This window comes from Diuraphis noxia, unplaced genomic scaffold (genome assembly GCF_037042655.1).
Source record: "Diuraphis noxia isolate RWA-SAM2 unplaced genomic scaffold, SU_Dnox_SAM2 contig0001, whole genome shotgun sequence".
Classification (NCBI taxonomy): Eukaryota; Metazoa; Arthropoda; class Insecta; order Hemiptera; family Aphididae; genus Diuraphis; species Diuraphis noxia.
Genome location: NW_028301711.1, coordinates 9,702,068 through 9,724,976, shown reverse-complemented (window position 1 = coordinate 9,724,976; position 22,909 = coordinate 9,702,068). Strand labels below are relative to the sequence as shown.

General features: G+C 25.6%; 2 protein-coding genes across 2 annotated transcripts; both read left to right on the top strand.

The window, feature by feature from the left end:
- The first annotated feature begins 6,209 nt into the window (after positions 1-6,209).
- On the top strand, positions 6,210-10,222 carry LOC149059517 (caspase-3-like). The gene is made up of 10 exons (XM_089217783.1): positions 6,210-6,989; positions 7,059-7,131; positions 7,389-7,633; positions 7,701-7,864; positions 8,780-8,924; positions 8,991-9,152; positions 9,238-9,467; positions 9,531-9,667; positions 9,780-9,889; positions 9,973-10,222. The coding sequence occupies exons 3-10, from the start codon at positions 7,499-7,501 to the stop codon at positions 10,138-10,140; spliced, it is 1,251 nt and encodes a 416-aa protein (XP_089073909.1). The 5' UTR covers positions 6,210-6,989; positions 7,059-7,131; positions 7,389-7,498; the 3' UTR covers positions 10,141-10,222.
- A 7,182-nt stretch (positions 10,223-17,404) lies between these two features.
- LOC149059516 (caspase-3-like) lies at positions 17,405-21,417 on the top strand. Its single transcript, XM_089217767.1, has 10 exons — positions 17,405-18,184; positions 18,254-18,326; positions 18,584-18,828; positions 18,896-19,059; positions 19,975-20,119; positions 20,186-20,347; positions 20,433-20,662; positions 20,726-20,862; positions 20,975-21,084; positions 21,168-21,417. Exons 3-10 carry the CDS (start codon positions 18,694-18,696, stop codon positions 21,333-21,335), a joined length of 1,251 nt encoding a protein of 416 aa, XP_089073893.1. The 5' UTR covers positions 17,405-18,184; positions 18,254-18,326; positions 18,584-18,693; the 3' UTR covers positions 21,336-21,417.
- The last annotated feature ends 1,492 nt before the right edge of the window (positions 21,418-22,909 follow it).

Sequence of the window (22,909 nt, the reverse complement as noted above, 5' to 3'; positions counted from 1 at the left end):
GATTATTATTTTACTTACATTATTCATTCCATTATTTTTGGGTTCAGCAATCAACACTATTTAAATTTATTGCAATTTTTTGCTTTAAACAAATTTTTATATTTATTTAGTTATACTCTTTTGTATTACAAGACCTAATAGAATGTTATAACATAGGTAATTCAAATGAATAAAATATTATTATAATGCAGTGATCTTGTTGCCTACAAGTGTTGTGGACTAGGAAAAAGATGAGGGTTGATATTTGTTGTAAAATTGTTTATTAAATGTTTAAATTGAACACATACATTTATAACATAAATTGTAACATTGTTTTTGTCTAATTTGCTCGGTAAAATATTAATGGAGTAAGAAAATATTTATTTGTTTGTTTTCTAAGTCCAAATAACTACTGTTCGAATCAACCTTAGTCAAAATATTGATTTTAGAAAACAGAATGTCTTGAAGCCACTATAATGTACTAGGTCAAATCACGGTTGGATACAGGCAGTTTTGAGGGTCTCTTATATAGTCCTACCTTCTACTCACATAAGCATTTTGGATATAGGTATCGTTTCTATGGATATGGTCTGTGAATGCAATCTTGTCAAAAATACTCTCCGATTTGAGTGTGCGTCCTGAATGACAACATTTCAATAGTCTCGTGTATTTTATTACTTAAAAATATTCATTATTTTGAATATTATTCTTTAGTATCTACTCTTAATCTTTCGTCATCATAATCATAAAAAAACTGCATCTAGAAACTCCATATTCAGGTAGAAATGGATATTTATTTCATGTTTTATGAAATTAAAAGTGTTACACTTCTCTGCGCCTTACTATATTTTATCATGTATAAATTGTATATATTAGTACATTATACAAATCAAATGAAGCAATTTTTAACATACAGCCTATTATTATAAAGTCTCATGGAATATTACTGTTTTAAGCAATCATCGTTTTTTAGAGAAAAAAAAATTTTTTTGCTTCTAGTTGATATATTTGGCCCAGATAACTTTATACATTTATACAATTTCATTTTATAAATCAAAAAATTGCTAATCAGATAATCAGCAAGAAGAGCTTATTAAAAAAGTTATAAGAGAAACTATTCATAAACACTAGTTGTATGGAATAGAATTGATTTACATTAACCATATATAAGTATCTCATATTCATCAATGGAGTAAAATGGCGTTTGCACGTTTTCGTAGGAAAGAGCCATTTTTTCAAAAAAATACAAAACTATGAATTATGATATCCAAGAGCCACACTACATGTTTGAACAACCTTTTTTTAGTAGGCAATAAAAACATAATAATACGTCTTAAATTTAGAAAATATGGAAAAACTTTATTTCATTAATTCATTATTATTTATATTTATATTATTATTATAATTATTGTTTATACAAATATAATATAATTTATATTTTACGGACATCGATATATTGATAACTATCCAAAAAGCCGCAGGTTGCTAGTTAAAAGCCGCAGGTTCCCGACCCCTGCTCTAAAATAATAAAACCATAGTAGCTGTAACAAATTTCCGTTCAACACCAGATGCACACAAAAGTACTTATGTTATCAAACATTGAAATTACAATATATGTTTGTTGTTGTGGATTAATTTCAATCTTGACTTTAAGCTTGTGTAATTTCAGTACCAATTTAAAAGATTCAAATACTTTCAATCGAATATAGTTAATGCAGTATTTAAGTGCTATTGTACCAAGTTTAGTAGATTTATCGATGACTTCATAAATATTTTAAATATCTATGTTCAAATAAAGCACTTATAAGAATAAATTCTTCTTTCCATCTCTCAAGACTAGATGACATTTACCCTTCTTCAATTCCATTTCATACAAATAGTGTTTATGATTATTTTGTCCTATAACTTTTTCAAAAAGATCTTTCAAATTTTGAAATTTTTTTCATGGAGTTTTCCCTTGTTTCTCTGACTTAATTTATTCCTTCAGTAAGTTTTAAGGTAATTTGTTTTGTTTTGAGTAGGTATTTATCATAATTGGCCCTAAGTTATCTTCTTTCCGATTGAGTCTTGTCAATGTATTGTTGCTTTTTTACCTTTGACTGTTCAAAATTTTCAAATTCTTTGTCTAGATCATTCAATTTTAGTTCTAATATTTTTTTCTCACATTACAAATTATAAGTTGCAACTGAAATATCATTTTGTAAGAAAACTGATTTATAGCTCTATATGAAGGACTAGGATAATTTTTAGTTCCATCTCAAGTTAAGATACAGTTACAATTACTAGGCACTTAAGACACATTTTCTAATTGAGGTGTGCTTAGTTTTCAAGTTAACTCATTTTCTGTAAAGGAACCAACCTCATTGTTCTTTAAATTACCAGTGTGTATCTACCCGAGTACCACCGAGTTGAAGTCATCAATAGCTGCTCATAAAACTATAGTGTTCATGCTAACAAAACTAAAACTACCAACCTATCTGTATAATATTCTCATTCATCACAAATCACACCTTTTAAGTACAAATAGATACTAGCTAATACCTACGAACAACTATTGACAAAAGCAGGTATTAGTCCTTGGCTCAATCTTGTTAAATATTGTTGGTATAATATCCCAATTCTACAAAAATATCAATCCGCAATGTATGCTGACAATACTGTTATCATAACAAAACATGAAACTATTTTATAAGCTTTATACATATATATATATATATATATATTTTTTTTTAATTAAAAATTAAGTTAAATTAATCTGCATTAACTTATAATAAATTTAAAACAGTAAATAATTTTTAATATTAAATTTAGTAAACTTTTTTTCTAATATAAACAAAATATATTTATATTTATATTTTTTATTTAGGTATGTGTAAGAAGATATTAGTACCTATGAATTTACCTAAGATATTAGTACTACCTTACCCAGTAGTTGGTGTGATTTATATAACAAAAAACTATAAGTATATTCTAAAGATATATATATATATATTATATAAATATTATTTAGTAATAATGAAGTAAAAATCAATCAAATATGCAATAAAAATTGTCAATTTGATTTTTTAATGAAAACATTTTTATTTTACTTTGAATTAATTAGGTTTTGTTTAGATAAATAAACAATTAACTTTTTATCATTTATATAATCAATTAAATTAAGCAAATATATTAATATTTTTTACCATGTCTGTAGGAAGGTACAATAAATTAATAATAACAGCATCAACTAAGATATCAAGAAATAGTCTTTATTTTTAATCATCACATTTTTCAAAAATAGTATTATTATGGCTAGACTAAAATTTAATACAATTATTTGTAAACAAATTTGTATTCACAATATAATTAATGGAATCATTTATTCAGTTTAAGTTGAAATATAAAAAAAAAATTAATAAACAATAATCATAAAAACCTAGCCATAAACATAAATGATTAAAAATTAACCATAACAATGTTACATATTAAGTTTATCTAGCTTTTCATAAAGTTCATGAACTTTTATAAATATACGGTTCTGACATTTTCTTCCAATATTATCAAGATAATTATATTTTTCAATTATATCATTTTTTTTTTTCTTTAAATCCATTATCTCTGTGTTTAATTGCTGAATATCTGTTGAATTTTTTTTTTGAATTTTGAGTTTTTTAATATTTTTTTTATTCAACGTAATTTCATATTTTCTATTGAATTTTTCTAATTCAAAAAGCTTTTCGTTTTCTGCATATTCTTGTTGAAGTTCGGCAATCTTGCAATGCAAATACGAATCCATGTTCTAAATGTTTTGAATAATTAAATATATTTCAATAAAAATAATATTTAATATGATATTGAATAAAAATTTGATGCAGAATATTGATTGGGAACATTGATCCAAGCATTAGTAAATATTATTTTATTTATAGAACAATTTTTCGTCATTGAATATTTGAATATTTCTGATATATTTATAGACAATTTATGTTTTGCATTAAATTTTAACTACTTATATAAATTCAAATTCTGAGAGGAGCAATGTCGATATTATGTTGGGGTGTTTTTATTTTTTATTTTTTACAGTAAAATTGCTTGTGCCGGGTTAAACAACTTGAAAATTTAAAATAATATTTCCCTCATAAGTTTTTATTAGTGTTCTTTACTAAAAAAAAAAAAAATTTGAACTTAAATTAAATATGACTTTATGAGCGTTTACAGATTAAATGTTGACAAACTTTGTCAAATACACAAAAAATTGAAAACTGTTTTGAGTTAGAAATTCATACAAAATTTTCTTTTTAAGTTTTTCTACCATTGAGAGATAAAAAGTTTATTGGAGAGTCAAATTATTTTTTTATGAGCGTCATAAGGTCTGTTTTGGTTGTTTTAATAGGAAATCGCTATATAATTCAAATCCTGACAAATATGCTATTTCTGAAGACAGACTATTAATACATTTGATGTAAAAGGGGATTTTTATCGAAATTACATGTTAACTGCTATCCTAATTATTTAGTTCAGTAGGTAATAAGTACTAATTAATATTTTGTTGAGCATAAGACACATATCCAGGTCACTTTGGTTCAAAAGTTTCTACAATTCAATTTTTTGAGTGTTTTAGAATGACAACAAAATCCTATCCAAAATATCTGTAATTAAACATATTAAAAAGACTAACAATTAAATAATAAATAATCAAAAATGTATAGATTAATATTATAAGATTAATTTAGAGTGTGAACAACATATGAAATTAGTTTCGATGCATTTTATCAATTTATTGTTAACTACTTAGAGATTTCAATCTGAAATCTAGAAATATAAAAAATCAAAATTTGTCGAATCTTAAAATATTTAAAAAAGGTTTGATACTGCATATTATATGACAAATATTATTAGAATTGATAAGTATTGATTGTTCATATATCTAGATATCCAAATGAAATTTCAAAAATATATAACAACTATTACTACTATTTAACTATGAGAAACAAAATATAACATTTTTCTTTTGGAAAACTAATGCTGAGAATCATACCATTAATTATTAATAAAAGTATAATTTTTATAATTTAACAATAACCATACTCAAATTAATATAAGTTTTCATTCGTAATGCAAATTATAAAATGCCTATAATTTTGACGTTGACTGTTTAATAAATAAAATCAAAATTAAGTGAATAGCAATTATTTCATGGTTTTAATTAATTGTAACTACTGATCTCTCACTTTAATGTGTAGGATAATATTTAATTAAAGTAGACTAGAGATAGGAATGAAACAGTATAAGGTATATTTTGTTCGTGTAATAAAATAATAAACTGTATAATATATTTCCTCATCTCAGGACCATTCTTCAACACTATCTGAATTTGATAGGTAGCAGGGGCGTATATGGGGTGGTAGAGGGGGCTTGTGGGCTGCAGCCCCTCCCGAAATTACAGTCTTAACTGTTAACTATATTGTAGTTTCTAGGTGCTAGATAATTATTGTTAGTCGCTATATATTAATAGCCCACCCCAAAAATTATTTCTATATAAGCTACTGATAGGTAGTAATTATTATTTTGACTAGACATTGGCGCCCGAAGGGAGATACGCTGGAGCCATTTATCCCCAGCCACGATTTTTGGAAATTGTTTGAATTGACAAATAGTAAAGAAAATTCGAGAATTTTCTCAAATTCTAATTATGCCCAATACCCTAGAAAAACTTCAGCTGACGCCTATGACTCTAAACGCTATTTATTGACACATTACGCTATTAATTAATAGGTTTCCATATTTATCTGAACTGTGGGCCATTGGCGTGCAAACAAGACACAAATGGGGCCTAGGCCCCACTTGAAAGTGGAGTGGGTGTGGGGTTTTTTTATTTAATAAATATTGTCTTTTCATATAGCTATATAGAGACCCGTAATAAAACATATTTTATTTGTAAGTTGTAACTCTTAGTTTTAGGTGGTTGGTGGGTGTAAAAAAATTAGCTTTGCCCCACATGAAAAAAGGGATCTGCACGCCACTGCAGTGTGTGGGCTGTCTATTTGTATATTAAAACCAGTGGTAACGATAGCCGATTAGAAATTAATAAAATGTTCAACTTACATAATTGTATTACAGTAACAGGAACACAACACCACATAAAATGAACTTCTCCTGAAAGATGATTAAAATTTTAATATATGTACTACGCATCCATAACAAAAATTATTACCAGATATTATTAACTAATAATTTCCACGATTTTTAACTTGTATTCAAACGATTTATAATAAAAATCTTTTCAAAGAACGTGAACGTTACAAACACTGTAATATCGCAGAAAATGAGGTAGGTATTTGGACGACTGCTTGATACATAACAATCCAAGGACAGAAAAATACAATGGCCGCCAATAGCTGTAATTGTAATCCCTTAGCTCTTCTCTTAATCCACGTCAGCACGACTTATACCGCACAAATGATTTTATGGAAGAAAAAGAGACATTTGCAAATCGCCAACCTCACCACCAATTACTTGCCATGACGATGACACACCAATATATTTTAGTCCATGACAAAAAAATAACTAACAATAAGTACAGACAAGTGCAGTACGTTTTCTATCGGCAACAAAGCTATTATCCCCGATCAGTGTAGCCATCATGCTTTATACAATATCAATTGATATACCTAATATTTATAACCTAATTTTATTGTACATTAGGTCCGGAATCGTATACCTAATAGTTTATTCTAAACACGAAAATTCATTTATTAAATAAAACTAAAAATGTTGCGCAGTTGGAAGTAATTTAAATTTAAAAATATGATATAGGTTTGAATGTAACTATAATATCCTAAAAGCGTGATTAAGATTTTTTATTATGTTAACACTGATCCGGAGTACAATTTGTTGCCCATTTAATATCATTAATCCAAGACGAAGTAACAAGTTTTTTCATCGTGCATTAAACCTCATGTACCTAAGGATATTTAATTCTTAAAATATTTAGCTACAAACAGCTAACGCTCATCAGTTAGTTACAAGTAACTATTAAAATGTTTATAATTTATAAAATGACTGCTAATTGATATTTTATATATATTTACTATCAGACTCGTGTACAGCATTGGCCTGAAATAAAATAGCCCAGACCAGATTTCATAAAGCGCCTAACTTAACTTAAGTGTAAGTACATAATTTTATACTTTATTTATTTGTAATTAATTTAAATCCTTATATTGTAATTTAAAATCATAAAAATTTGACTTTTTAAACATTATCTTTGAAATAATAATATATTTTGAATCCTCCTACATTTATGACACAACCATCACTAATGTTTTGTAAAATCCTTACATTTTTTATAAAGATAATCAATTTCTTCATTCGAGTCAAGTACGTTATTCAATAGGTACTGTAGATTAACAATTTTTTTTTTCTAGTGTTATTAAAAATCACCTACCAAGATAACAATACATTAGTGTTCTACTTAATTTTGAGTATATACCTTTATTGGATTTGTTCAATAACAATTTATCACTCAAAATTTAAAATGGAACAATATCATCGAAAATTGATTAACAATTGCATGGCAGATTTAATAGCTGTTACTTCTGATTTACAAACTATTGTTAATAATTTGTTAGAAAAGAATATCATCAATGAATGGATGAAGAATTATATTTTAGTAAGATGTTTAATCTTAATTGTATTGTTGTTCCGTGTATTATATATGATTTACAAATGTTTTATAGGAAGATGAGGAAGGTCAGGAAGATCAAGAAGAAACAATCAAAAAAACAAAATTGTATGAATTAATTCAAGGACGGGGGCCAGAAGCATTTGCAGCTTTGTGCAGAGTATTAGAAGAAACAAATAACTTTAAGGCTTGCGAAATTTTAACATCCTCCAAAACAAGGTACTTCCTACTAGATATTCTTACTTATGTTAAACATTTATTTATATATTTAATCAAAAGAAAATAATTTATTTCTAATATAAAATATAATCCTGGGCCCAGTTTTCAAGTTTTCAAATTAAAAATTTTACCTTTTTTTAAACATAACAATAATATATTAATTGCATTTTACAGTTTTAAATAAATATGTGTATTAAAATAAATTGCTGTAAGTACCTATTTATATAATTAATACTTTAATCAATGATCAAATTCATCAAAATAATAATTGTTTTGTATTTGTTTACCTAATAGTCACAACTTTACTAAACGATAATAAAATTAATAACCTATCAAATAAAATTCAATTAAGTAATTATATGAATGAATAAAAATATTATAATAAGTGATAACTATTAATTAATATATAATATATGACAATGAGTGTTCAAATGTGTGTAGACTAGGTAAATATGTTTTTGTGAGACTATGTTTCAACGTTTATTACCTAACTCAAGAATTTCAATAAGTATGACATATCTATATAGACCGTTAAGGATTTTAGCTTAAATCACTAATTATTTCAAAAACTAATAATGTTTTTTATTGAATTATAATAATATAATAAAGTGTATTATAGTACATTTATAGAAGTATACTATTTCTACTCTGAGCTTAATATTAACCACTAAAATATAATTTATTTATCTAATACATTTCAGGAAATAATTTTTCAAATATTTTTATTTTTTTTAATGTTCATTATTTAAGAAAATTATATTCCTTGTGAATGGTATTTAAGTAAAAGTTTTCCAATAAATTATTTAGTATCGATTATTTAAGTTTACCATACTTATATTTATGTTCATTAAAATTTTATAATTTTATACTTTTATAATAATATCCATTATTTTATAATTTATTGACATATTTCAGCGAAGAAGAGGAAAAAAAAATAAGTTCAATTAAACAATTAGACACAACTTATGAAAAAGCCATGTTAGAACATGATGACTCATATGTAAAAATTCACCCTGACCACAAAATTATTTTAAATTATGCAGACAAGTTACCAATTCATGTTTGTTTATTTTAATACTTATGTTAATTGTTAAGACATAGCATCATTGTTAATTAACTGTTATAGGTTTATCCAATGATATCAAATCCGAAGGGCCATGCATTGATTTTAAATATTAATAACCTAAAAGGTGAAAGAACGGAATTAGATGTTGATATGGCAAACTTAAATAAATTATTTAAATATCTTGGATTTGTTATTCACTCAAAAGAAAACTTAACTGCTAAAGTAAATGAGCAAATATATATTTATATGAAACGTAGAAATACATATCTTGCAAAACATTAACTTTTGAATTGTTTTTTGTTTGTAGGATATTAAAAATGTTATCAATGAGTTCATGAATATATGCCATAGTGAAAAAGCTAATTCTGTAATTGTTTTTATAATGTGTCATGATGAAGTGACGAAAGATTCATCCATATCATCAGACATATTGACTGAAGATGGGATTACGATAAATACTAACTGGATGATCGAACAATTCATACACAAAAAATTATCTGGAAACATCCCAATGTTATTTTTTATTGATGCGTGTCGGTAAGATGTACATACATTTTTGAATTTTTGGTTTATACAATAAATACTTCTTTTTTACTTTAGAGGACAAAATAATGATTTTGGTTGGAAATACTGTAATGGTGAAAATAATCTCAATTATGGTGCTGATGTGTTCCCAATTGGAACAATTACTGACATACGTTATGAAGATGTATTCATAGCATATGCCACTCTTCCTGGTAAATCATATTTATTTTAAATGTAGTTGGAGTAATATAATCATTAATTATCATAATTGTATTACTTCCTTATACATATATAGTTCATTTAATGGCATTTTTTTTTTCCTAGGGTGTACTGCAATACGTGATCCAATAGATGGGTCATTGTTCATACAATCAGTGTGTAAAGTATTTCGTGAAAATGCCTATAATACTGAATTGTCTAGAATGATGTGTTTGGTAAATAATATATTTCACATTTAAACATTGTTTACATCAATATTATCATAACAAGAATAACATCTGTTTTTCATGCTCTTTAGGTGGACATTGAATTAGATCAACTCATCACTGTTCAGCATGGGTTTCAAACAGTAGAATGGTCATGTAGAGGTTTTAACAAACACTTTTACTTTAATCCAGGTCGATATGACGATAATTCAGATAATGATTTTTCATTGACTTCTTCAACCAATCCTGCTGATGTTTAAAGCTGAATATTTTTTTCAAATGATTATTTAGTTAATTTTATTCAAGTCTGTATTTTTTTTTTTTTTTTTTTAGTGGCATAGAATTTATGATAATCAAAGATATATTTATAGATTTTTCTAATGTAGTTTTAAGTTGCTTTTTATAGTTTATATTCATCATATTTTTAACTAATAGATTATATCATAGTAAATGGATTTTTTTTTAATTAAAATTTTATTAATTATTGTTGGGCCATATATCATAGTTGAGTCCCAGAAGTTGTTCCATAAGTAGTTTAATTGTAACTCCATTTCCTACTATACACATGTTATTGGATATTGATGCCAAAAAATATTAGATTAAGAGGACCATGAAAATAAAAAATGTATTTTCACAATGATCCCCTTTAGATCATTTCCCCTAAAACTAATTAAATTAATTATTCAAAAGTACAATTTATGTGTTTATATAACGGATACAATGTATGTGGGTAAGGACGGTAATAGAATCTGTAATACATTGAATTATAATGACTATTATAATTATATATAATATATATAATTATATTGGACTTAAGTATATGCTTACATAACCAAATTTATGTCTTGAACTAACGTATTAGTAACGAATTTATTCGTTATACTAATCTTTTCTAGTAAAAATGTCACTCTCTATACATTATATTCATTATAATTCAATCTATTACAGATATCAAATTTATTTTCAGAAATAGTATCAATCTAAGCTTAATATTGTTTACCTAATTAGTTTTTAATTTTTCCCTGTAGTATCCTTCACTTTTTTTATATTTTAAAATGATATTCAAATATTCTTTTTATTAACTTTAGATAAAGCCTGGCAACTATCATATTTTTGTTAAAAACATCTCATTCTTATTTCAACGTATCGTAGCTTATTGCACCAATTTTCATTCTCAAAACAAATTTTCTTAGTAGTTGTATAACTGTAAATTAAAACATAAATTATAAACAAAAAAGCATTAAAACAAATCATTATCAAAGGAGGGGTCCTCATTGGCGTGTGACATCATACGTCTTGGACGCTCATTTTGTTCATTATTCATTCCATTATTTTTGGGTCCAGCAATCAACACTATTTAAATTTATTGCAATTTTTTGCTTTAAACAAATTTTTATATTTATTTAGTTATACTCTTTTGTATTACAAGACCTAATAGAATGTTATAACATAGGTAATTCAAATGAATAAAATATTATTATAATGCAGTGATCTTGTTGCCTACAAGTGTTGTGGACTAGGAAAAAGATGAGGGTTGATATTTGTTGTAAAATTGTTTATTAAATGTTTAAATTGAACACATACATTTATAACATAAATTGTAACATTGTTTTTGTCTAATTTGCTCGGTAAAATATTAATGGAGTAAGAAAATATTTATTTGTTTGTTTTCCAAGTCCAAATAACTACTGTTCGAATCAACCTTAGTCCAAATATTGATTTTAGAAAACAGAATGTCTTGAAGCCACTATAATGTACTAGGTCAAATCACGGTTGGATACAGGCAGTTTTGAGGGTCTCTTATATAGTCCTACCTTCTACTCACATAAGCATTTTGGATATAGGTATCGTTTCTATGGATATGGTCTGTGAATGCAATCTTGTCAAAAATACTCTCCGATTTGAGTGTGCGTCCTGAATGACAACATTTCAATAGTCTCGTGTATTTTATTACTTAAAAATATTCATTATTTTGAATATTATTCTTTAGTATCTACTCTTAATCTTTCGTCATCATAATCATAAAAAAACTGCATCTAGAAACTCCATATTCAGGTAGAAATGGATATTTATTTCATGTTTTATGAAATTAAAAGTGTTACACTTCTCTGCGCCTTACTATATTTTATCATGTATAAATTGTATATATTAGTACATTATACAAATCAAATGAAGCAATTTTTAACATACAGCCTATTATTATAAAGTCTCATGGAATATTACTGTTTTAAGCAATCATCGTTTTTTAGAGAAAAAAAAATTTTTTTGCTTCTAGTTGATATATTTGGCCCAGATAACTTTATACATTTATACAATTTCATTTTATAAATCAAAAAATTGCTAATCAGATAATCAGCAAGAAGAGCTTATTAAAAAAGTTATAAGAGAAACTATTCATAAACACTAGTTGTATGGAATAGAATTGATTTACATTAACCATATATAAGTATCTCATATTCATCAATGGAGTAAAATGGCGTTTGCACGTTTTCGTAGGAAAGAGCCATTTTTTCAAAAAAATACAAAACTATGAATTATGATATCCAAGAGCCACACTACATGTTTGAACAACCTTTTTTTAGTAGGCAATAAAAACATAATAATACGTCTTAAATTTAGAAAATATGGAAAAACTTTATTTCATTAATTCATTATTATTTATATTTATATTATTATTATAATTATTGTTTATACAAATATAATATAATTTATATTTTACGGACATCGATATATTGATAACTATCCAAAAAGCCGCAGGTTGCTAGTTAAAAGCCGCAGGTTCCCGACCCCTGCTCTAAAATAATAAAACCATAGTAGCTGTAACAAATTTCCGTTCAACACCAGATGCACACAAAAGTACTTATGTTATCAAACATTGAAATTACAATATATGTTTGTTGTTGTGGATTAATTTCAATCTTGACTTTAAGCTTGTGTAATTTCAGTACCAATTTAAAAGATTCAAATACTTTCAATCGAATATAGTTAATGCAGTATTTAAGTGCTATTGTACCAAGTTTAGTAGATTTATCGATGACTTCATAAATATTTTAAATATCTATGTTCAAATAAAGCACTTATAAGAATAAATTCTTCTTTCCATCTCTCAAGACTAGATGACATTTACCCTTCTTCAATTCCATTTCATACAAATAGTGTTTATGATTATTTTGTCCTATAACTTTTTCAAAAAGATCTTTCAAATTTTGAAATTTTTTTCATGGAGTTTTCCCTTGTTTCTCTGACTTAATTTATTCCTTCAGTAAGTTTTAAGGTAATTTGTTTTGTTTTGAGTAGGTATTTATCATAATTGGCCCTAAGTTATCTTCTTTCCGATTGAGTCTTGTCAATGTATTGTTGCTTTTTTACCTTTGACTGTTCAAAATTTTCAAATTCTTTGTCTAGATCATTCAATTTTAGTTCTAATATTTTTTTCTCACATTACAAATTATAAGTTGCAACTGAAATATCATTTTGTAAGAAAACTGATTTATAGCTCTATATGAAGGACTAGGATAATTTTTAGTTCCATCTCAAGTTAAGATACAGTTACAATTACTAGGCACTTAAGACACATTTTCTAATTGAGGTGTGCTTAGTTTTCAAGTTAACTCATTTTCTGTAAAGGAACCAACCTCATTGTTCTTTAAATTACCAGTGTGTATCTACCCGAGTACCACCGAGTTGAAGTCATCAATAGCTGCTCATAAAACTATAGTGTTCATGCTAACAAAACTAAAACTACCAACCTATCTGTATAATATTCTCATTCATCACAAATCACACCTTTTAAGTACAAATAGATACTAGCTAATACCTACGAACAACTATTGACAAAAGCAGGTATTAGTCCTTGGCTCAATCTTGTTAAATATTGTTGGTATAATATACCAATTCTACAAAAATATCAATCCGCAATGTATGCTGACAATACTGTTATCATAACAAAACATGAAACTATTTTATAAGCTTTATACATATATATATATATATATATATATTTTTTTTTAATTAAAAATTAAGTTAAATTAATCTGCATTAACTTATAATAAATTTAAAACAGTAAATAATTTTTAATATTAAATTTAGTAAACTTTTTTTCTAATATAAACAAAATATATTTATATTTATATTTTTTATTTAGGTATGTGTAAGAAGATATTAGTACCTATGAATTTACCTAAGATATTAGTACTACCTTACCCAGTAGTTGGTGTGATTTATATAACAAAAAACTATAAGTATATTCTAAAGATATATATATATATATAATATATATATATATATATATATTATATAAATATTATTTAGTAATAATGAAGTAAAAATCAATCAAATATGCAATAAAAATTGTCAATTTGATTTTTTAATGAAAACATTTTTATTTTACTTTGAATTAATTAGGTTTTGTTTAGATAAATAAACAATTAACTTTTTATCATTTATATAATCAATTAAATTAAGCAAATATATTAATATTTTTTACCATGTCTGTAGGAAGGTACAATAAATTAATAATAACAGCATCAACTAAGATATCAAGAAATAGTCTTTATTTTTAATCATCACATTTTTCAAAAATAGTATTATTATGGCTAGACTAAAATTTAATACAATTATTTGTAAACAAATTTGTATTCACAATATAATTAATGGAATCATTTATTCAGTTTAAGTTGAAATATAAAAAAAAAATTAATAAACAATAATCATAAAAACCTAGCCATAAACATAAATGATTAAAAATTAACCATAACAATGTTACATATTAAGTTTATCTAGCTCTTCATAAAGTTCATGAACTTTTATAAATATACGGTTCTGACATTTTCTTCCAATATTATCAAGATAATTATATTTTTCAATTATATCATTTTTTTTTTTCTTTAAATCCATTATCTCTGTGTTTAATTGCTGAATATCTGTTGAATTTTTTTTTTGAATTTTGAGTTTTTTAATATTTTTTTTATTCAACGTAATTTCATATTTTCTATTGAATTTTTCTAATTCAAAAAGCTTTTCGTTTTCTGCATATTCTTGTTGAAGTTCGGCAATCTTGCAATGCAAATACGAATCCATGTTCTAAATGTTTTGAATAATTAAATATATTTCAATAGAAATAATATTTAATATGATATTGAATAAAAATTTGATGCAGAATATTGATTGGGAACATTGATCCAAGCATTAGTAAATATTATTTTATTTATAGAACAATTTTTCGTCATTGAATATTTGAATATTTCTGATATATTTATAGACAATTTATGTTTTGCATTAAATTTTAACTACTTATATAAATTCAAATTCTGAGAGGAGCAATGTCGATATTATGTTGGGGTGTTTTTATTTTTTATTTTTTACAGTAAAATTGCTTGTGCCGGGTTAAACAACTTGAAAATTTAAAATAATATTTCCCTCATAAGTTTTTATTAGTGTTCTTTACTAAAAAAAAAAAAAATTTGAACTTAAATTAAATATGACTTTATGAGCGTTTACAGATTAAATGTTGACAAACTTTGTCAAATACACAAAAAATTGAAAACTGTTTTGAGTTAGAAATTCATACAAAATTTTCTTTTTAAGTTTTTCTACCATTGAGAGATAAAAAGTTTATTGGAGAGTCAAATTATTTTTTTATGAGCGTCATAAGGTCTGTTTTGGTTGTTTTAATAGGAAATCGCTATATAATTCAAATCCTGACAAATATGCTATTTCTGAAGACAGACTAATTTGATGTAAAAGGGGATTTTTATCGAAATTACATGTTAACTGCTATCCTAATTATTTAGTTCAGTAGGTAATAAGTACTAATTAATATTTTGTTGAGCATAAGACACATATCCAGGTCACTTTGGTTCAAAAGTTTCTACAATTCAATTTTTTGAGTGTTTTAGAATGACAACAAAATCCTATCCAAAATATCTGTAATTAAACATATTAAAAAGACTAACAATTAAATAATAAATAATCAAAAATGTATAGATTAATATTATAAGATTAATTTAGAGTGTGAACAACATATGAAATTAGTTTCGATGCATTTTATCAATTTATTGTTAACTACTTAGAGATTTCAATCTGAAATCTAGAAATATAAAAAATCAAAATTTGTCGAATCTTAAAATATTTAAAAAAGGTTTGATACTGCATATTATATGACAAATATTATTAGAATTGATAAGTATTGATTGTTCATATATCTAGATATCCAAATGAAATTTCAAAAATATATAACAACTATTACTACTATTTAACTATGAGAAACAAAATATAACATTTTTCTTTTGGAAAACTAATGCTGAGAATCATACCATTAATTATTAATAAAAGTATAATTTTTATAATTTAACAATAACCATACTCAAATTAATATAAGTTTTCATTCGTAATGCAAATTATAAAATGCCTATAATTTTGACGTTGACTGTTTAATAAATAAAATCAAAATTAAGTGAATAGCAATTATTTCATGGTTTTAATTAATTGTAACTACTGATCTCTCACTTTAATGTGTAGGATAATATTTAATTAAAGTAGACTAGAGATAGGAATGAAACAGTATAAGGTATATTTTGTTCGTGTAATAAAATAATAAACTGTATAATATATTTCCTCATCTCAGGACCATTCTTCAACACTATCTGAATTTGATAGGTAGCAGGGGCGTATATGGGGTGGTAGAGGGGGCTTGTGGGCTGCAGCCCCTCCCGAAATTACAGTCTTAACTGTTAACTATATTGTAGTTTCTAGGTGCTAGATAATTATTGTTAGTCGCTATATATTAATAGCCCACCCCAAAAATTATTTCTATATAAGCTACTGATAGGTAGTAATTATTATTTTGACTAGACATTGGCGCCCGAAGGGAGATACGCTGGAGCCATTTATCCCCAGCCACGATTTTTGGAAATTGTTTGAATTGACAAATAGTAAAGAAAATTCGAGAATTTTCTCAAATTCTAATTATGCCCAATACCCTAGAAAAACTTCAGCTGACGCCTATGACTCTAAACGCTATTTATTGACACATTACGCTATTAATTAATAGGTTTCCATATTTATCTGAACTGTGGGCCATTGGCGTGCAAACAAGACACAAATGGGGCCTAGGCCCCACTTGAAAGTGGAGTGGGTGTGGGGTTTTTTTATTTAATAAATATTGTCTTTTCATATAGCTATATAGAGACCCGTAATAAAACATATTTTATTTGTAAGTTGTAACTCTTAGTTTTAGGTGGTTGGTGGGTGTAAAAAAATTAGCTTTGCCCCACATGAAAAAAGGGATCTGCACGCCACTGCAGTGTGTGGGCTGTCTATTTGTATATTAAAACCAGTGGTAACGATAGCCGATTAGAAATTAATAAAATGTTCAACTTACATAATTGTATTACAGTAACAGGAACACAACACCACATAAAATGAACTTCTCCTGAAAGATGATTAAAATTTTAATATATGTACTACGCATCCATAACAAAAATTATTACCAGATATTATTAACTAATAATTTCCACGATTTTTAACTTGTATTCAAACGATTTATAATAAAAATCTTTTCAAAGAACGTGAACGTTACAAACACTGTAATATCGCAGAAAATGAGGTAGGTATTTGGACGACTGCTTGATACATAACAATCCAAGGACAGAAAAATACAATGGCCGCCAATAGCTGTAATTGTAATCCCTTAGCTCTTCTCTTAATCCACGTCAGCACGACTTATACCGCACAAATGATTTTATGGAAGAAAAAGAGACATTTGCAAATCGCCAACCTCACCACCAATTACTTGCCATGACGATGACACACCAATATATTTTAGTCCATGACAAAAAAATAACTAACAATAAGTACAGACAAGTGCAGTACGTTTTCTATCGGCAACAAAGCTATTATCCCCGATCAGTGTAGCCATCATGCTTTATACAATATCAATTGATATACCTAATATTTATAACCTAATTTTATTGTACATTAGGTCCGGAATCGTATACCTAATAGTTTATTCTAAACACGAAAATTCATTTATTAAATAAAACTAAAAATGTTGCGCAGTTGGAAGTAATTTAAATTTAAAAATATGATATAGGTTTGAATGTAACTATAATATCCTAAAAGCGTGATTAAGATTTTTTATTATGTTAACACTGATCCGGAGTACAATTTGTTGCCCATTTAATATCATTAATCCAAGACGAAGTAACAAGTTTTTTCATCGTGCATTAAACCTCATGTACCTAAGGATATTTAATTCTTAAAATATTTAGCTACAAACAGCTAACGCTCATCAGTTAGTTACAAGTAACTATTAAAATGTTTATAATTTATAAAATGACTGCTAATTGATATTTTATATATATTTACTATCAGACTCGTGTACAGCATTGGCCTGAAATAAAATAGCCCAGACCAGATTTCATAAAGCGCCTAACTTAACTTAAGTGTAAGTACATAATTTTATACTTTATTTATTTGTAATTAATTTAAATCCTTATATTGTAATTTAAAATCATAAAAATTTGACTTTTTAAACATTATCTTTGAAATAATAATATATTTTGAATCCTCCTACATTTATGACACAACCATCACTAATGTTTTGTAAAATCCTTACATTTTTTATAAAGATAATCAATTTCTTCATTCGAGTCAAGTACGTTATTCAATAGGTACTGTAGATTAACAATTTTTTTTTTCTAGTGTTATTAAAAATCACCTACCAAGATAACAATACATTAGTGTTCTACTTAATTTTGAGTATATACCTTTATTGGATTTGTTCAATAACAATTTATCACTCAAAATTTAAAATGGAACAATATCATCGAAAATTGATTAACAATTGCATGGCAGATTTAATAGCTGTTACTTCTGATTTACAAACTATTGTTAATAATTTGTTAGAAAAGAATATCATCAATGAATGGATGAAGAATTATATTTTAGTAAGATGTTTAATCTTAATTGTATTGTTGTTCCGTGTATTATATATGATTTACAAATGTTTTATAGGAAGATGAGGAAGGTCAGGAAGATCAAGAAGAAACAATCAAAAAAACAAAATTGTATGAATTAATTCAAGGACGGGGGCCAGAAGCATTTGCAGCTTTGTGCAGAGTATTAGAAGAAACAAATAACTTTAAGGCTTGCGAAATTTTAACATCCTCCAAAACAAGGTACTTCCTACTAGATATTCTTACTTATGTTAAACATTTATTTATATATTTAATCAAAAGAAAATAATTTATTTCTAATATAAAATATAATCCTGGGCCCAGTTTTCAAGTTTTCAAATTAAAAATTTTACCTTTTTTTAAACATAACAATAATATATTAATTGCATTTTACAGTTTTAAATAAATATGTGTATTAAAATAAATTGCTGTAAGTACCTATTTATATAATTAATACTTTAATCAATGATCAAATTCATCAAAATAATAATTGTTTTGTATTTGTTTACCTAATAGTCACAACTTTACTAAACGATAATAAAATTAATAACCTATCAAATAAAATTCAATTAAGTAATTATATGAATGAATAAAAATATTATAATAAGTGATAACTATTAATTAATATATAATATATGACAATGAGTGTTCAAATGTGTGTAGACTAGGTAAATATGTTTTTGTGAGACTATGTTTCAACGTTTATTACCTAACTCAAGAATTTCAATAAGTATGACATATCTATATAGACCGTTAAGGATTTTAGCTTAAATCACTAATTATTTCAAAAACTAATAATGTTTTTTATTGAATTATAATAATATAATAAAGTGTATTATAGTACATTTATAGAAGTATACTATTTCTACTCTGAGCTTAATATTAACCACTAAAATATAATTTATTTATCTAATACATTTCAGGAAATAATTTTTCAAATATTTTTATTTTTTTTAATGTTCATTATTTAAGAAAATTATATTCCTTGTGAATGGTATTTAAGTAAAAGTTTTCCAATAAATTATTTAGTATCGATTATTTAAGTTTACCATACTTATATTTATGTTCATTAAAATTTTATAATTTTATACTTTTATAATAATATCCATTATTTTATAATTTATTGACATATTTCAGCGAAGAAGAGGAAAAAAAAATAAGTTCAATTAAACAATTAGACACAACTTATGAAAAAGCCATGTTAGAACATGATGACTCATATGTAAAAATTCACCCTGACCACAAAATTATTTTAAATTATGCAGACAAGTTACCAATTCATGTTTGTTTATTTTAATACTTATGTTAATTGTTAAGACATAGCATCATTGTTAATTAACTGTTATAGGTTTATCCAATGATATCAAATCCGAAGGGCCATGCATTGATTTTAAATATTAATAACCTAAAAGGTGAAAGAACGGAATTAGATGTTGATATGGCAAACTTAAATAAATTATTTAAATATCTTGGATTTGTTATTCACTCAAAAGAAAACTTAACTGCTAAAGTAAATGAGCAAATATATATTTATATGAAACGTAGAAATACATATCTTGCAAAACATTAACTTTTGAATTGTTTTTTGTTTGTAGGATATTAAAAATGTTATCAATGAGTTCATGAATATATGCCATAGTGAAAAAGCTAATTCTGTAATTGTTTTTATAATGTGTCATGATGAAGTGACGAAAGATTCATCCATATCATCAGACATATTGACTGAAGATGGGATTACGATAAATACTAACTGGATGATCGAACAATTCATACACAAAAAATTATCTGGAAACATCCCAATGTTATTTTTTATTGATGCGTGTCGGTAAGATGTACATACATTTTTGAATTTTTGGTTTATACAATAAATACTTCTTTTTTACTTTAGAGGACAAAATAATGATTTTGGTTGGAAATACTGTAATGGTGAAAATAATCTCAATTATGGTGCTGATGTGTTCCCAATTGGAACAATTACTGACATACGTTATGAAGATGTATTCATAGCATATGCCACTCTTCCTGGTAAATCATATTTATTTTAAATGTAGTTGGAGTAATATAATCATTAATTATCATAATTGTATTACTTCCTTATACATATATAGTTCATTTAATGGCATTTTTTTTTTCCTAGGGTGTACTGCAATACGTGATCCAATAGATGGGTCATTGTTCATACAATCAGTGTGTAAAGTATTTCGTGAAAATGCCTATAATACTGAATTGTCTAGAATGATGTGTTTGGTAAATAATATATTTCACATTTAAACATTGTTTACATCAATATTATCATAACAAGAATAACATCTGTTTTTCATGCTCTTTAGGTGGACATTGAATTAGATCAACTCATCACTGTTCAGCATGGGTTTCAAACAGTAGAATGGTCATGTAGAGGTTTTAACAAACACTTTTACTTTAATCCAGGTCGATATGACGATAATTCAGATAATGATTTTTCATTGACTTCTTCAACCAATCCTGCTGATGTTTAAAGCTGAATATTTTTTTCAAATGATTATTTAGTTAATTTTATTCAAGTCTGTATTTTTTTTTTTTTTTTTTTAGTGGCATAGAATTTATGATAATCAAAGATATATTTATAGATTTTTCTAATGTAGTTTTAAGTTGCTTTTTATAGTTTATATTCATCATATTTTTAACTAATAGATTATATCATAGTAAATGGATTTTTTTTTAATTAAAATTTTATTAATTATTGTTGGGCCATATATCATAGTTGAGTCCCAGAAGTTGTTCCATAAGTAGTTTAATTGTAACTCCATTTCCTACTATACACATGTTATTGGATATTGATGCCAAAAAATATTAGATTAAGAGGACCATGAAAATAAAAAATGTATTTTCACAATGATCCCCTTTAGATCATTTCCCCTAAAACTAATTAAATTAATTATTCAAAAGTACAATTTATGTGTTTATATAACGGATACAATGTATGTGGGTAAGGACGGTAATAGAATCTGTAATACATTGAATTATAATGACTATTATAATTATATATAATATATATAATTATATTGGACTTAAGTATATGCTTACATAACCAAATTTATGTCTTGAACTAACGTATTAGTAACGAATTTATTCGTTATACTAATCTTTTCTAGTAAAAATGTCACTCTCTATACATTATATTCATTATAATTCAATCTATTACAGATATCAAATTTATTTTCAGAAATAGTATCAATCTAAGCTTAATATTGTTTACCTAATTAGTTTTTAATTTTTCCCTGTAGTATCCTTCACTTTTTTTATATTTTAAAATGATATTCAAATATTCTTTTTATTAACTTTAGATAAAGCCTGGCAACTATCATATTTTTGTTAAAAACATCTCATTCTTATTTCAACGTATCGTAGCTTATTGCACCAATTTTCATTCTCAAAACAAATTTTCTTAGTAGTTGTATAACTGTAAATTAAAACATAAATTATAAACAAAAAAGCATTAAAACAAATCATTATCAAAGGAGGGGTCCTCATTGGCGTGTGACATCATACGTCTTGGACGCTCATTTTGTTCATTATTCATTCCATTATTTTTGGGTCCAGCAATCAACACTATTTAAATTTATTGCAATTTTTTGCTTTAAACAAATTTTTATATTTATTTAGTTATACTCTTTTGTATTACAAGACCTAATAGAATGTTATAACATAGGTAATTCAAATGAATAAAATATTATTATAATGCAGTGATCTTGTTGCCTACAAGTGTTGTGGACTAGGAAAAAGATGAGGGTTGATATTTGTTGTAAAATTGTTTATTAAATGTTTAAATTGAACACATACATTTATAACATAAATTGTAACATTGTTTTTGTCTAATTTGCTCGGTAAAATATTAATGGAGTAAGAAAATATTTATTTGTTTGTTTTCCAAGTCCAAATAACTACTGTTCGAATCAACCTTAGTCCAAATATTGATTTTAGAAAACAGAATGTCTTGAAGCCACTATAATGTACTAGGTCAAATCACGGTTGGATACAGGCAGTTTTGAGGGTCTCTTATATAGTCCTACCTTCTACTCACATAAGCATT

Bases quoted from the DNA above. Each gene is read 5' to 3' on its own strand.
- LOC149059517 (XM_089217783.1), top strand. From the start codon at position 7,499: ATGGAACAATATCATCGAAAATTGATTAACAATTGCATGGCAGATTTA. The intron at 8,925-8,990 runs GTTTGTTTATTT...TAACTGTTATAG, and splicing joins CAGACAAGTTACCAATTCAT to GTTTATCCAATGATATCAAA. The intron at 9,890-9,972 runs GTAAATAATATA...CATGCTCTTTAG, and splicing joins TGTCTAGAATGATGTGTTTG to GTGGACATTGAATTAGATCA.
- LOC149059516 (XM_089217767.1), top strand. From the start codon at position 18,694: ATGGAACAATATCATCGAAAATTGATTAACAATTGCATGGCAGATTTA. The intron at 20,863-20,974 runs GTAAATCATATT...TTTTTTTCCTAG, and splicing joins AGCATATGCCACTCTTCCTG to GGTGTACTGCAATACGTGAT. The intron at 21,085-21,167 runs GTAAATAATATA...CATGCTCTTTAG, and splicing joins TGTCTAGAATGATGTGTTTG to GTGGACATTGAATTAGATCA.